Source organism: Cricetulus griseus, chromosome 6 (assembly GCF_003668045.3).
Source record: "Cricetulus griseus strain 17A/GY chromosome 6, alternate assembly CriGri-PICRH-1.0, whole genome shotgun sequence".
NCBI lineage: Eukaryota > Metazoa > Chordata > Mammalia > Rodentia > Cricetidae > Cricetulus > Cricetulus griseus.
The window spans coordinates 86,587,150-86,602,460 of record NC_048599.1 but is presented as its reverse complement, the minus strand read 5'-3'; the positions used below and the strand labels follow the sequence as shown (position 1 = coordinate 86,602,460).

General features: G+C 38.0%; 1 protein-coding gene and 1 pseudogene across 1 annotated transcript; one reads left to right on the top strand and one right to left on the bottom strand.

The window, feature by feature from the left end:
* Nucleotides 1–2,067: 2,067 nt before the first annotated feature.
* Nucleotides 2,068–5,046, bottom strand: LOC113836338 (annotated as a pseudogene).
* Nucleotides 5,047–8,666: 3,620 nt separating this feature from the next.
* On the top strand, nucleotides 8,667–9,599 carry LOC100765183 (olfactory receptor 4C5). The gene has a single exon (XM_027421048.1). The coding sequence runs from the start codon at nucleotides 8,667–8,669 to the stop codon at nucleotides 9,597–9,599; it is 933 nt and encodes a 310-aa protein (XP_027276849.1).
* Nucleotides 9,600–15,311: the final 5,712 nt, after the last annotated feature.

The window sequence follows — 15,311 nt, the reverse complement described above, 5'->3', positions numbered from 1 at the left end:
CGAGGTTGATTCTACCTATCCAAGAGCATGGAAGATCTTTCCATTTACTGGTATCTTGTTTAATTTCTTTTTTTAAAGACTCAAAGTTCTTGTCATACAGCTCTTTCACCTGTTTGGTTAGAGTTACTCCTAGATATTTCATGATGTTTATGGCTATTGTAAAGAGTGACGTTTCTCTGATTTCTTTCGCAGCCAATTTATTGTCTGTATATAGTAGAGCTACTAATTTTTTTAGTTAATCTTTTATCCTGAGACTTTGCTGAAGGTGTTTTTTAAGCTATATGAGTTCCCTGGTAGAATTCTTCTTTATGTAGACTATCATATCATCTGCAAATAGTGAAAGTTTTACTTCTTCCTTTCCATTTTGTATCACCTTGATCTACTTTTGTTGTCTTATTGCTCTAGCAAGAACTTCAAGTACAATATGGAAGAGATACGGAGAGAGTGGACAACCTTGTCTTGTTCCTGATTATAGGATAATTGCCTTGACTTTCTCTCCATTAAGTTTGATATTGTTTGTCAGTTTGCTGCATATTGACTTTAGTATGTTTAGGTATGTTCCTGCTATCCCTGATATCTCCAAAACCTTTATCATGAAGGGGTGTTAGATTTTTGTCAAAGGTTTTTTCAGCATCTAGAGAGTTGATCGTGTGGTTTTATTTTTTCAGATTGTTTATGTAGTGGATTACATTGATGGATTTTATCTTGTGAGCAAAGAAGAAGAAATTAAAGTTTCATTTGGAGCAAGGATATAAACAAAATCAGGGGGATAACAGTGAAGGCTCCATCCAAACAACCACAGGTGTCCAGATGCATACATACCTCTAGGAATACAGAAGTACTTGTAGAAAAAGAACAGAATATGCAACAGAAGTGTTTTCATTGTGGTCCAGTATTATTTTAGAACTGAAGTTACTGTACCCCTTGACTAAATTAAGTTCTCGGCTCTCAGGTGAAGATGAGTGTCATGGTAAAGCAGAATATTTCCACAAAACTGGTTTTATGAACAGTGAAATCCATGTCCCTCACAAAACTAATATATCTACAATATGATGCCCTTCAAAACATACAAATTTATTCAATTCACAACCTTACTTAATGCCATAAAATATATTTCTCCTCCAGTAAGTACATGCTACTAGTTTTAAAGAAGAAAATATTTAAATACTAGACATAAACAAGCTGACAAAAATCATACCGCAGGGTGTAAGGTTTCAGTGATTTTAAGTCTTTCACATGAAGACATAATTCTGTGTAAACCTCAGTCATCAACACAGACCCTACAGGAGGCCCACGGACCCAGACATGCCTCCTCTCTACCCCACCCCCAGTTCAGCCCTGGCCCAGAGTCTCCATTGCACCAAGTAGCAGTATGTGCCACTCAGACCTGTATGGTTCCAGGTGCAGTGTGGCCCTTGGACACCAACATAGGCCCAGATGATGCTCAGACTCCTGGAAACCACACAGCCTTCAGTTGCAGCAGTAGCTGAAGATTTTGACTCAGACCCTGCCTGCCATAAGTTCACAGCTCACACCATGGCTTTGGAGGGCAACAAAGGCGACTCAGACCAGTGTGACTCTAGTGCCAGCATGTTCCTTGGACACCAACAAGGCCACATGTTGCAGCCCAAACCCAAGGCTTCCATGTGACTTTTGGTGGAAAAATGGGCTATGGATGTTAACACAGACACTGGCTGCTATAGGGCCACAGAGCCAGACATAAAGCTTGTCAGGAGCTCAGGACCCAGGTGGCAAGCAGGCCTCCCACATCCCCCTGTGTCTCACCTCCTTCACTTCTTTCATTCTGCCTCTTTCCACAGCACATGAACCATTCAGCTTCTCTTTTCTCTCCCATTTCTCCAACACATCCTTCTCATCATAATAGGAAACACTGTCCTGGATGTCTTCCCTTCAGCCTGGGCCTTGAGAGCCAGGCTTGCCCCTGGCTACATTCATGTAGTTTTATTCAGAAATTTTTGACAATTACTCAGATCACATATGAAATATGAATTGTTATAGCTATGATTTATTTCCCCACTGTAACTTGTGTCCTCCATTCAAAATGCCTCATTTTCTCCAGAGGTTCTTCATGGCATTTTTCACCTCTGCATTTCTCAGAGTATAAATCAGGGGGTTGAACATGGGTGTCAAAATACAGTAAAACACAGCTACAATTTTGTCTATGGACAGAGTAGATGATGGCCTCATGTAAATAAATATACAGGGAACAAAGAACAAAGCAACAACCGTGAAGTGGGCCCCACACGTAGACAAGGCTTTCTGACTCCTCTCTGCACTGTGAGACCTGAAGGAACCAGGATAACAACATAGGAGGCAGCCAGCATGAGGAAGTTCAGCAGGCAGATCACACCACTGTTGGCCACCACCAGCAGGCCAATGACATAGGTGTTGGTGCAGACCAGCTCCAGTAAAGGGTACAAGTCACATACAAAGTAATTCATTACATTGGGTCCACAAAAGGGCAACTGAAAGACCAGAAAGAGCTGAACTGATGAATGCAGGAAGCCACCCAGCCAAGCCACTGCCACCAGCACAACACAGAGCTGGTCATGGTGGTGGTATAGTGCAGGGGCTTGCAGATGGCTACATAGCGGTTATAGGCCATCACTGTGAGCAGAATGATCGTGGAACTCTCTCTGTAGACCAATCTGGCCTCAAATTCAGAGATCCACCTGCCTCTATGTCCAGAGTCCTGGGTTTAAAGATATAAACCACCACCACCCAGCTTTTACTTCCAATTTATTTGTTTAACATTATTATTTTAAAGACAAGTTTTAAAAAATCAATTCTTTTTCTCAGATTAAGAATAACCTTAATTCATAATGGAAATAAAATACAGGTCTCTGAAATAATGTGTGGTCTCTGTGATAAAGCTATACAAATGCCAATTGTTCCCAGAAGTATCAAGGATATTCTTATGGTTATCTCTAATTCCTATGCTAGGAAGGATGGGAAGGAGGAGCAGAAACTCAAAGCCAGATTGGTCTGCTTGAGACCTTGTTTAAAAACAAACTAACAAACAGCTAACCAAAACAACAGCTTTTTCCAGCTGTACCAAGCAGATTTCCTATTCATCCAGTGTCTCTACAGATGCTGCTGACCTTTCCAAAGTAGGTCAGGGGCAGTTGAGAGTTAGGAACTTGATATGGAGGAGCATACTGACCTGGGGATGTGACTCAGGGGTAGATTGTGGGTTTAGCATTCATGAAGCCTGGGTTTCAAACTCCAACACCAAAGAAGGAATATATGTGAAATAATTGCCTGGAGTTTCTTCAAGCCTCCTGAATAAAAGCAATATTTACAGTATAAAAGGACAAATTTTATAAATGATATAGGAATAAAATGTGGTGATACATTCTGTTCAGTTGAAATCAAGTGCTGTTTCTTTTGAAATAAAACAAATTTCTTCTTGGAATGACTTTAAAAGGGAACAGAGGGTAAGACACCTGGGTTTGACCTGAGTTCAGCATTCCTTGGATTGAAAGACACATTTATCAAAAAAATAAATAAATAAAAAAAAACCACTAAGCAAAATTGTAAGGATAACTCCACTGAAAACATTATAGCTCTAAGTACTGTAAGGTAAAAGCTAAGTACTGTAATATTTAAGCCTGTTATCTTAGAAAAATAATCCTATTGAGAGGTTTCTAAATAACTCAAATCTTACAAAACAGTTGACATTCATTCTTCCTCCTTTTCCTTAAAAGCCGATAGACACAGTGGGTGGTAGTATCACTGATTCACACAGACTAAGATGCTACTCTGCTACCTTCACAAGAGATGGAAAAGCTATGGTATACATGATTCTAGAATGAACACACAGATCTGTCTCCAAATTAATTCTACCTCTTGTGCATCAATACTTTAATGTCTGTCATTAACACAGTATGAATAATGCATCTCAAAAGCAAGAGATACATTCCACATAGAGGAATAATCCCTGAGCCAATACACATGGGGGTGGGCCTAGGCCCTATCCCAAAGAATATGATAGATTGTGATGACAACCTATGGAAGGCCTCACCATCCAGGGGGAGCAGAAAGGATATGTGGTAGGTAGGGTTTTAGTTGTGGGGAGGAGAGTAAAGAGAGGGAACTGGGACTGACATGTAAAACAATCTTGTTTCTAATTCAAATAAAAAATCTGAAAAAAAACTTGCATGAGATCCTTGTTAATCATTTCTAGGTAGACTTCATTCTGTTATCTCATTTCTCAGGGGTTAGAATAAGCTTAAATTTTAATTTTTATATAATAGAGAAATCAGTCTTTGTACCAGGAGTGTGGTTCTTTTGCTATTTAGACAGTTGAATACTTTATAAAGTTAAGAATTTTGTACTGTGTATTAAACAATAATATTTTATTCACAGAAATGTATTTGAAATGTTAGTATTTTTTATAAAAACTTCCCAGTGGAGAAGACAGCATGTCTTCATGGAGGTTTGTCATGATATCCTTCATTACAAGGCTGTAACTATACTTCATGATAGTCTAGTATATATATTGTGATGATCTAGATTAAAGGAGTTTGAAGGTTCAAAGCACAAAGTAAAGTCTAAAGAGAAGAAAGGCTGCTGCTGCTGTTACTGGTATAACACACATTATTCCAAATTTTAAAGAGAAGAAAATGATAATCACCTTTTTGTGACCAGTGCATGGTGTATGCTTCTGTTGAAATATCATACCACATTCTATTGTTGTATGCAATCATTACATATTAAGCAAAATTTGAATATGGTGGGGAAAAGCACATAATATGCCATAAGAATACATCATATGATATGGCACAAAGAATAGTCATCTTAAAATAAATAAATTGACTTAAACCTTATACTCTCTGACAAGCCAAAATGCAAAGAAGACCCTCAGATAAGCAAAGTGGCAAAGAAGACCCTGAGAGCAGACCAGTGGCCTGGAAGAAGCAGATACCAGATGATCTACCTGGAAATGTTTAGAACAAATGAGTCTCCTGGAAAGGACACTTTCCAAACTGTTGAGCTACCTGCAGAGTGTGCAGCATGCTCCATGTTTCCAGTATTGTGAGATATCTTCATACTTTATTTGGTGGGCTATGGTGATGCCACTGCTTTGAGTTATTTCTGCTCCTGTAAAACAAGTGGAATTACTGTTGTTTTATAGACAGAAACTGGACCCTTAAACCCATTTCTCTCCGACTACACTGTTCTGTGCTTTAGGTGCTTAGATCTCAGACTCTAAGATCACTTTATACACATAACAATAGAGATGCTACTTGCTCATTCTAACTGGCTCTTTCCCAAACTTCTGGTCACAGATGTCATGGTCACAAGAGAGAGAACAGGCTATATTGAGTTAGACGCCATCTTGCCTAAAGAAGTGAATTCTAGACCTCTGGGAGCTGAGAGGTCAGAGCATCCCTAACCTCTTGCATTTGTATAAAATGTATGAAAGTTTCCTGAGTCTGCTGATAAAATTTTTGATAAGGAAAGAATCTTGGGATTCCTGATTTAAAGATCACATAAGCATAAGAAGCTTAGGGGTTTACAACCCATTTGAGTCCAGAGTTTTAAGAATCTTTCATCTTTGAGCTGTGCATGGGCTTACTTAGAAAAAGGCTGGAAGTTTGAGCACCTGCTACTCCGGAAAAAAAAAATATGTATAGGACTGAACTGAGAGCTTTCAATGCCTAGCTTTTCTATGTTCATGTTCTTTGCTATTTGGAGATTCTTGTATCAACTGAAAAATCAGTTTCAGTGTTGGTTTATATTAAACCTAGTCACTCAGGCAGATGCATGGAATGGTGGCTTAGAGAAAGATGTTCTATAATGGTTGGGCTGTTTTGTCCTATCATCTTTTTGAAATATAGAACTTTGAAACTGACTAATTTTTTTTCTTATTTTCTAAGTTGGAATGCTTTTCCTAACATCAACAGGTTTGTACACTGAAAAAAAAGAAATCTGACCTGTCAACTTAGTTTTATTTACAAATCCTTTGTTAGTCACTAATGAAAATGGATATATTTAAAGAAAAATGGATGTGCTTGTGAGGAAGCAGCTAGTGAAGAAGCAGTGAATGCTAACCCCATGGGAACTGATCTCCACAAAAAAAACTAACTTGCTATGGAATGAACCTGTTGACCCCAAACACGCTTAAAGAGGTAGGTACAACCTGGGATTTCCTTATGAATGGGCTCTCTTTTCTTTTTGAGATAATGTCTCCTTCTGTGAGCCAGACGGCACTTGAACTCAATCATCAGGCCTCAATTTCTATAGTACTTAGATTACAAATGTGTGCTTATCTGTTTTTACTTTATGAGTAATATAATGAATAAATTGACTTCAGGCAAGATAGATTTAAACCCATTTCTAATGCCTTAAATTCAGTCATGATAGTGACCAAATCACCCACTGACTAAGAAAGGATCCCTCTGGAAACTACAATTTCAGACATGATAGTAAAATAGGAGTTCTTTTGTTAAAGTGTTTTACTGGCTGTAAAGGTAATGTATTTCCTTTGTACAAAACTCAGATCAGAATTTTCTATTGACACAAAAATTGTCCTAATCTCCACAATTCAGACATGCCTCATTAGTATTTGGTATGCTTTCCCTGAAATGTTTTTCTGTGGATATTTAGCTTTTGAGATAATATGAACTATTTTATTATCTGTGTTTTCCCACTAGTATGTTAAATTCTTTCAAAACATTAATTCTATTTGCAAATGATTTTAATGCCTACTTAACATTTATAGATCAAACACATTCAGTTAATCCTCCTTATGTAGACATTAAAGTTATTCTTTCTTTTTCACTATCATGAAGTGTGTGCTCTGAAACACCTGCAAGCATAATTCTGTCCTTATTTCTATTGAGTACATCTATAAGGAGTACTTAGTTATGACCTTGGTCCAGTACTCCTTATAAATGTGACTTCTAGGAAGTCACAAAATTTTTAGATATGAAAAGACTTTTATGAGAACTATTTTTATACTGTTTCTCTTATGTTCATAATGGTGCAAGTGCCCATTTAAATTTGTTTTAAAAACTACTTTTACTCACAGTCATCATGCTTGTTGCAAATATTTCCAGTGTTTTTCATGTCTTTATATAGGTGAATTCACCATTTTTACCTATGTCTTCTATTAGTGCACTTTCACTTAAAGTCCTCTTCTCTACTCATATGTTGTATGACTGTATCTGTGTGTATGTGTGTGTACATGTGTATATGTAAATATAGATAGATGATAGACAGAGGTACTTTTTCTGTTTTTCAAATGATCTATGTTTTATTCTCCCCTTTTGATTTCTGACATTTTTTTTGGTGCTAGCACTGAGGAAAATATTCAGTTTGAAAGTTTCCTGCCTAGTTACTGAAAATCTCCTGGAAACAACGTGTAAGTTTTTTTTTTTTTTATCATCTTGAGCATCCTTGAAAGATAATGTCCTATTGTTACTAAACCGTATTTGTTTTCTTGCTGTGTTCACCTGGTTTCATTAGTTTGCTTACATTTTAAAGTACCAAGAGTATTATGTATCTTTATATTTTTCTATGGCTCAATGTATTTATTTCTGCATTTAACCATTTTCTGAATTTATTCAATAGATATTTTCTCACTGATCGAGTTGCATTATCCATTTATCTTTTGATTAATATTATGGTGAATATTTTGAGAAAAACAAATAATAATGTGTATTTTGTTTACTGTTTTTCAGTTTACTATAAAAATCTAAAGTATATGTAAAATTATGTATTTTGGTGTTGGGGAGATGGCTCAGTGGGTAAAGCACTATTGTGCAAGCATAGAAGGACCTGACTTTGGATCCCTATCGCCATGTACAATCTGGACATGGCAGCTACTGCTTGTAATCCCAGCAGTGCGAGAGTGAAGAATAGCAAGGGACCAATACATTAGTGAATCATTGAGTTATGAGATAAGTCAGGAGGACCTATCTCAAACAATAAAGTGAAGGGAAGACACGTAATGTCAACTTCTACACTCCTGGTTCACAGACATATATATAAGTAAACACACACACACAAATGAACATGAACATACATCACATACACAATAAAGAGGTTTAAATTTTGATACACGTGATAAAGATAGTCATTAAATCTCCATATAAAGGAAATCATGGTGTTTTGGTATTTTATTTCAATAGAAATTTTACTGTATTTTTCTTAGTTTTTTTACTGTAGAAAATGCCCCCAATATCTAAACATGACTGAAGTTGTGAAAACATGAGTGCTAAAGTTCTAAGTAACTTTTTGAAATGTTACCTTGCATCAAGCTGTGTATTCTACAAACTATAATCTTTGTACAGGGTGTTTTCAGTAAGGTCGTGTGTGTGTGTGTGTGTGTGTGTGTGTGTGTGTGTGTGTGTGTGTGTGTCTGTGTGTGTGTGTCTGTGTGTGTGTGTATGTGTGTGGTGTGGTGTGAATGACTGTGTGTGTGTGAGATAAGAGGGCTATGTGCTCATTATATGACCAATAATATGATGCAACTTTAAGAAATTTTAAAACTAGGTTTTGCTGCTTGGGATGCCCATTTGCATTGCAGAGGGAAATAAATGAAAGAAACTGCTGACTTGTTCAACATTTGCCAGCCACAAATTCAATCTTCTTGCTATTCATAGATAAATCAACTATCCAAATGTCAAACTAGAATCATGAAGCCAATGAACAATGTGACAGAATTCATCCTGCTTGGCCTGACACAGAACCCAGATGTGCAGAAACTCTTGTTTGTCATGTTTGCACTCATCTACACTCTTACCCTCCTTGGCAATCTACTCATTATTGTTACAGTCATGGCTAGTCCAACACTGGGATCCCCCATGTATTTTTTTCTGTCCTTCCTATCCTTTGCAGATGGCTGCTCCTCTTCTGCCATGACCCCAAAAATGTTATTTGACTTACTTGCTGAAAAGAAATCTATCTCTTTCAATGGCTGCATGACTCAGATCTTTGCAGAACATTTCTTTAGTGGAGTTGTGATCATCCTGCTCACAGCCATGGCCTATGACCGCTATGTGGCCATCTGCAAACCCCTACACTACATGATTACAATGAACAGAAGGGTGTGTGGCTTCCTGGTTTCCATGGCTTGGACTGGGGGATTTCTCCATGCTCTGATTCAAATTCTTTTTATAGCCTGGTTGCCTTTCTGTGGCCCGAATGTCATTGACCATTTCATCTGTGACCTTTTCCCTCTCCTAAAACTCTCCTGCACTGACAACTATGCCTTTGGACTCTTCGTTGTTGCCAACAGTGGGCTAATGTGTATACTAATCTTTTCTATTCTTCTCACCTCCTATGCCCTCATCCTTTGCTCTCTGAAAACTCATAGCACTGAAGAACAGCGAAAGGCCCTCTCCACCTGTGCCTCCCATATTACAGTGGTCATCCTGTTCTTTGTACCCTGCTTATTCATTTACCTTCGGCCCACAGTCATCTTCCCCATTGACAAAGCTGTGACTGTGTTCTACACTGTGATAACACCAATGCTAAACCCTTTAATCTACACTCTCAGGAACACAGAAGTGAAAACTGCCATGAGGAAGCTCTGGAACCAAAGAAAACCTAGAGAAAGATTCACATGACTAGAAAGGACAGACAAAAATTCATTCCTATTTTAAAAAGTGTGACTCATGTAAAAGATACTATTATTGAAGTCTGAATTTGTGAGTGTATTTCCTTCTACTTGTCATCTAGATCTGTATGGATTTCTCTTTCAAAAAGTTGATATTTTGCCAAAGATAACTGAAAGCTCTTCTTCTTAAAACCTTTTGACCAATGAGAGTCTTTGGATCAAAACTCATCCTAAAATTTAGACTACCACAATGCACAGCACCAGGAGCAATGTTGACATTATAATCTTGCTGTTTGCGAATAAATAATTTTCTCTGATTAAAGACAAGAAGTAATACAAATTTCTTCCACATATAACCACAGAAAAGTCTAGATAACTAATTACCCAACCCCTCAGGTGGAAGGTGATTTTTGGAGATATTTGTGTTTGTGAAAAAAAAATTTTGTAATGTTTTCCTTTTAGATACTTTTCTCCTTTTTTCTTTTTTTTAAGTTTTATTTATTTATTTTTTCCAACTTTTTTATTTGAATTAGAAACAGGATTGATTTACATTACAATCCCAGTTTCCTTCTCCCAACCATCCTCCCTTCCAACCGCCACAACTAAAGCCCTATCAATCACATATCCTTTCTACTCCCCATGGATGTTGAGGCCTTCCATAGGGTGTCATCAGAGTCTATTGTATCCTTTGGGATAAGGCCTAGGCCCACTCCTGTGTGTGTTGGCTCAGTGTGTCTTCCTCTATATGGAATGGACTCCCAAAGTCCACACCTATGCTAGGGATAAGTACTGAAATTCTACAGGAGGTCCCATAGATTTCCGAAGTTTCCTCAGAGAAAGGCATGTTTTGGGTTGTGGATCACCCATGCTGGTATTCCAGCTATTAGTCTGGGCAGCAAGAGTTCCCTGATGTTCAGGTCAGCTGTTTCTGTGGTTTCACCAGCCTGGTCTGGACCCCAGTGCTCTTCACTCTTCCTTCTCTGAATCTGGGTTTCAGTTCAGTTCAGTGATTAGTTGTTGGTGTCTGCTTCTACTTCCACCAGCAGCTGGATGGAGACTATAGGATGGCATATAACTTAGTCATCAAACTCATTATCAGGGAAGGGCATTTAAGGTAGCCTCTCCTCTGTTGCTTAGATTGTTAGCTGGTGTCATCTTTATAGATCTCCAGTCATTTCCCTAGTGATGGGGAATGTACTACTGTGTATGTTTATCTTATTGATTGTTAAATAAAATACTGTTTGGCCAATGAGACAACAAGTTAGATGGGACTAGGAGTCAAAGAGGATTCTGGGAAATGTAGTAGAGAAGTGGTGATCCAGGCAGGAAGTGACATAGCAAGGAGACTCATATTTAGTAAGGAAACAGGAAGTGTTCCCTTTTTTTCCCCTTGCTCCTCCAGTGGCACAATGTGATCCACCGACAAGGTGGGATGCCAATAAGGCATCCGATAAGATAAGTCTTATAAAATATATAGGTTTATAATAGTTAAGACTTAGCTAACAGATGAGAATCCTAGTCATTGGCCAAGCAGCATTGTACCTAATACAAGTTTCTGTGTATTCATTTGGGCCCTAACTCAGGCAGGCTACTGGCATAAAGCTCACACTTGGTGGTGGAGTTCCGGTGGCTGTTGGCAGAAAGATTTATCGTAAAACCCTAGTGCTTAATTTCTCTGTAAACCAAGAATGTCTCCCTCTATTATCTTGGTATCATCTATTCTTCCCCTGACTCAACCTTTCTGCTCCCTCATATCTTCTGCATCCCTCCTCTTATCCCCTTCTCATTCTCCTAGCTCCTCCACCCTCTTCCCTTGATCCCAATTTGCTAATCAGATCTTGACCTTTTCCCCTTCTCCAGAAGACCATGTATGTCTCTCTTAGGGTCCTCCTTGTTTATTAGCTTCTTTAGCAGTGTGGATTGTAGGCTGCTAATCCTTTACTCTATTTCTAAAATCTGCATATGAGTGAGTACATGCCATGTTTGTCTTTTTGCAATTGAGTTACCTCACTCAGAATGGTTTCTTCGAGTTCCATCCATTTTCCTGCAAATTTCAAGATTCCATTGATTTTTCTGCTGAGTAGTACTCCATTTTGTAAATGTACCACATTTTCTCAATCCATTCTTCGGTTGAGGGGCATCTAGGCTGCTTCCAGTTTCTGGCTATTACTAATAGTGCTGCTATGAACATCATTGAACAGATGTCCTTATTGTATGAATGTGCATCTTTTGGGTATATGCCTAAGAGTGGAATTGCTGGATCTTGTGGTAGACTGATTCCCATATTCTTGAGGAGTCTCCATACAGATTTCCAAAGTGGCTGTACAAGTTGGCACTCCCACCAGCAGTGGAGAAGTGTAGCCCTTTCTCTACATCCTTTCCAGCATGAACTGTCATTGGTGTTTTTGATTTTGGCCATTCTGACAGGAGTAAGAGGGTATCTCAGAGTTATTTTGATTTGTATTTCCCTGATGGCTAAGGATGTTGAACACTTTCTTATGTGTCTTTCAGCCGTTTTAGATTCCTCTATTGTGAATTGTCTACTTAGTTCTGTACCCCACTTTTTTTGTTTTTTTCAAGACAGGGTTTCTCTGTGGCTTTGGAGGCTGTCCTGGAACTAGCTCTTGTAGACCAGGCTGGTCTTGAACTCACAGAGATCCTCCTGCATCTGTCTCGAAAGTGCTGGAATTACAGGGGTGTGCCACCAATGCCTGGCTTTTTTGTGTGTATCCCACTTTTAAATTGGATTATTTCATGTTTTGGAGACTAGTTTCATGAGTTCTTTGTATATTTTGAAAATGAGCTCTCTATCAAATGTGGGGTTGGTGAATATCTTTTCCCAGTCTGTGGGCTGCTGTTTTGTCTTTCTGACTGTGTCCTTTGCCTTACAGAAGCTTCTCAGTTTCAGGAGGTCCAACTTATTAATTGTTGACCTCAGGGTCTGTGCTACTGGTGTGATATTCAGGAAGAGGTCTCCTGTACCAATTAATTCAAGGTTATTTCCCACTTTGTCTTCTAATAGGTTCATTGTAGCTAGATGTATGTTGAGGTCTTTGATCCATTTTGTCTTAAGTTTTGTGCAAGGTGATAAGCTTGGGTCTAACTGCAATTTTCTACATGTCTGCAACCAGTTATGCTAGCACCATTTCTTGAAGATGTTCTCTTTATTCCATCGTATAAATTTGGATTGTTTATCAAAAGTCAGGTGCTCTTACCTGTGTGGATTTATATCAGGGTTTTCAACTCTATTCCATTGGTCTACTGTCCATTTTTGTGCCAATACCAAGCTGTTTTCAGGACTATAGCTCTGTAGTAGAGCTTGAAGTCGGGGATCATGATGCCTCCAGAAGTTCCTCTATAGTTCAGGGTTGTTTTGGCTATCCTGGGTCTTTTGGTTCTCCATATAAATTTGAGAATTGTTCATACAAGGTCTGTGAAGAATTGTGTTGGGATTTTGATGGGGATTGAATTGAATCTGTAGATTGCTTTTGGCAAATTTGCCATTTTTACTATGTTGATCCTACCTGTCCAGGAGCATGGGAGATCTTTCCATTTTCTGGTATCTTCTTTAATTTCTTTCTTTTGAGACACAAAATTCTTATGGTACAGGTCTTTCATGTTTTTGGTTAGTGTTACCCCAAGGTATTTTATGTTGTTTGTGGCAATTGAAAATGGTGATGTTTCTCTGATTTCTTTCTCCACGAAAGTGTCATTGGTATATAGTAGGGCTACAGATTTTTTTTTGAGTTGATCTTGTATCCTGCCACTTTGCTGAAGGTGTTTATCAGATGTAGGAGTTCCCTGGTAGATTTTTTTGGGTCATTTATGTAGACTATCATATCGTCTGCAAATAGTGAGAGTTGACTTCTTCCTTTCCGATTTGTATTCCCTTGATCTCCTTTTGTTGTCTTATTGCTCTAGCTAGAACTTCAAGGACAATATTGAAGAGGTATGCAGAGAGTGGACAGCCTTGTCTTGTTCCTGATTTTAGAGGAATTGCATTGGGTTTCTCTCCATTTAATTTGATGTTGGCTGTTGGCTTGCTGTCTATTGCTTTTATTATTTTGAGGTATGTTTCTCTTATCCCTGATTTCTCCAAGACTTTTATCATGAAGGGGTGTTGGATTTTTCAAAGGCTTTTTCAGCATCTAGTGAGATGATCATGTGGTTTTATTTTTTCAGATTGTTTATGTAGTGGATTACATTGTTGGATTTTCATTTGTTGAACCATCCTTGCATCCCTGGGATGAAGCCTACTTGATCATGGTGGATGATTTCTCTGATGTGTGATTGGATTCAATTTACCAGCATTTTATTGAGAATTTTTGCATCAATATTCATGAGTGATATTGGTCTGTAGTTCTCTTTCTTAGTTGTGTCTTTGTGTGGCTTAGATATCAAGGTTATTGTAGCCTTGCAAAAAGAGTTTGGCAATGTCCCTTCTGTTTCTATTGTGTGGGAAAATTTGAGGTGGATTGGTATTAGCTCTTCTTTGAATTTCTGGTAGAACTCTGTAGTGCATCCATCTGGTCCCGTGATTTTTTTGGTTGGGAGACTTTGATGACAGCTTCTATTTCCTTAGAGGTTATAGATCTGTTTAAGTTGCTTATCTGTTCTTGATTCACTTATGGTAAGTGATAACTGTGCAGAAAATTGTCCATTTCCTTTAATTTTCAAATTTTGTGGAGTACATGTTTTCAAAGTATGAGCTGAAGATTCTCTGGATTTCCTCAGTGTCTGTTGTTATGTCCCCCTTTTCATTTCTAATTTTGTTAGTTTGCATGTTCTCTCTCTGTCTTTTGGTTAGTTTAGATAACGGTTTGCTATCTTGTTGATTTTCTCAAAGAACCAACTCTTTGTTATATTGATTCTTTGAACTTTTTTCTTTTTTTGACTTTATTAATTTCTGCCCTCAATTCCTGGCATCTGCTCCTCCAGGGTGAATTTGCTTCCATTTTTTCTAGAGCTTTCAGCTGTGATGTCAACTCTCTGGTGTGACTATTCTCTAGTTTCTTCATGTGAGCACTTAGAGCTATGAACTTTCCTCTTAGTACTGCCTTCAAAGTGTCCCATAAGTTTGGGTATGTTGTGTCTACATTTTCATTGAATTCTAGGAAGTCTTTAATTTCTTTCTTCATTTCTTCCTTGACCCAGGAATGGTGCAATTGCATGTTGTTCAATTTCCATGAGTTGCTAGGTATTCTGCATTTTGTTTTGTTTTTGATTTCTAACTTTAAAACATGGTCTGATAAAACACAGGGGATTATTCCAATTTTTTGTACCTGTTGATGTTTGCTATGTTAGCAAGTATGTGGTCGATTTTTGAGAAGATTCCATGTGATGCTGAAAAGAAGGTATATTCGTTTGTGTTTGGATAGAAAGTTCAATAGATGTCTGTTAATCCCAATTGGGTCATAACTTCTGTTAGTTTGTCTCTTTGTTGTTTCTGTCTGGTGGTCTGTCCAGTGGTGAGAGTGGAATGTTGAAGTCTCCCACTATAACTGTGTGAGGTCTTATTTGTGATTTGAGTTTTAATAATGTTTCTTTTATGAATGTTGGTGCCTTTGTATTTGGGGCATAGATGTTTAGAATTTAGACTTCTTCCTGGTGAATTTTTCCTATGATGAATATGAAATGAGCTTCTTCATCTCTTTTGATTAATTTTAGTTTGAAGTCTAACTTGTTAGATACTAGGATAGCTAACCCAGCTCGTTTCTTGGGT

Excerpts from the sequence above, each read along its gene's own strand:
- LOC100765183 (XM_027421048.1), top strand. The coding sequence starts at position 8,667 with ATGAAGCCAATGAACAATGTGACAGAATTCATCCTGCTTGGCCTGACA.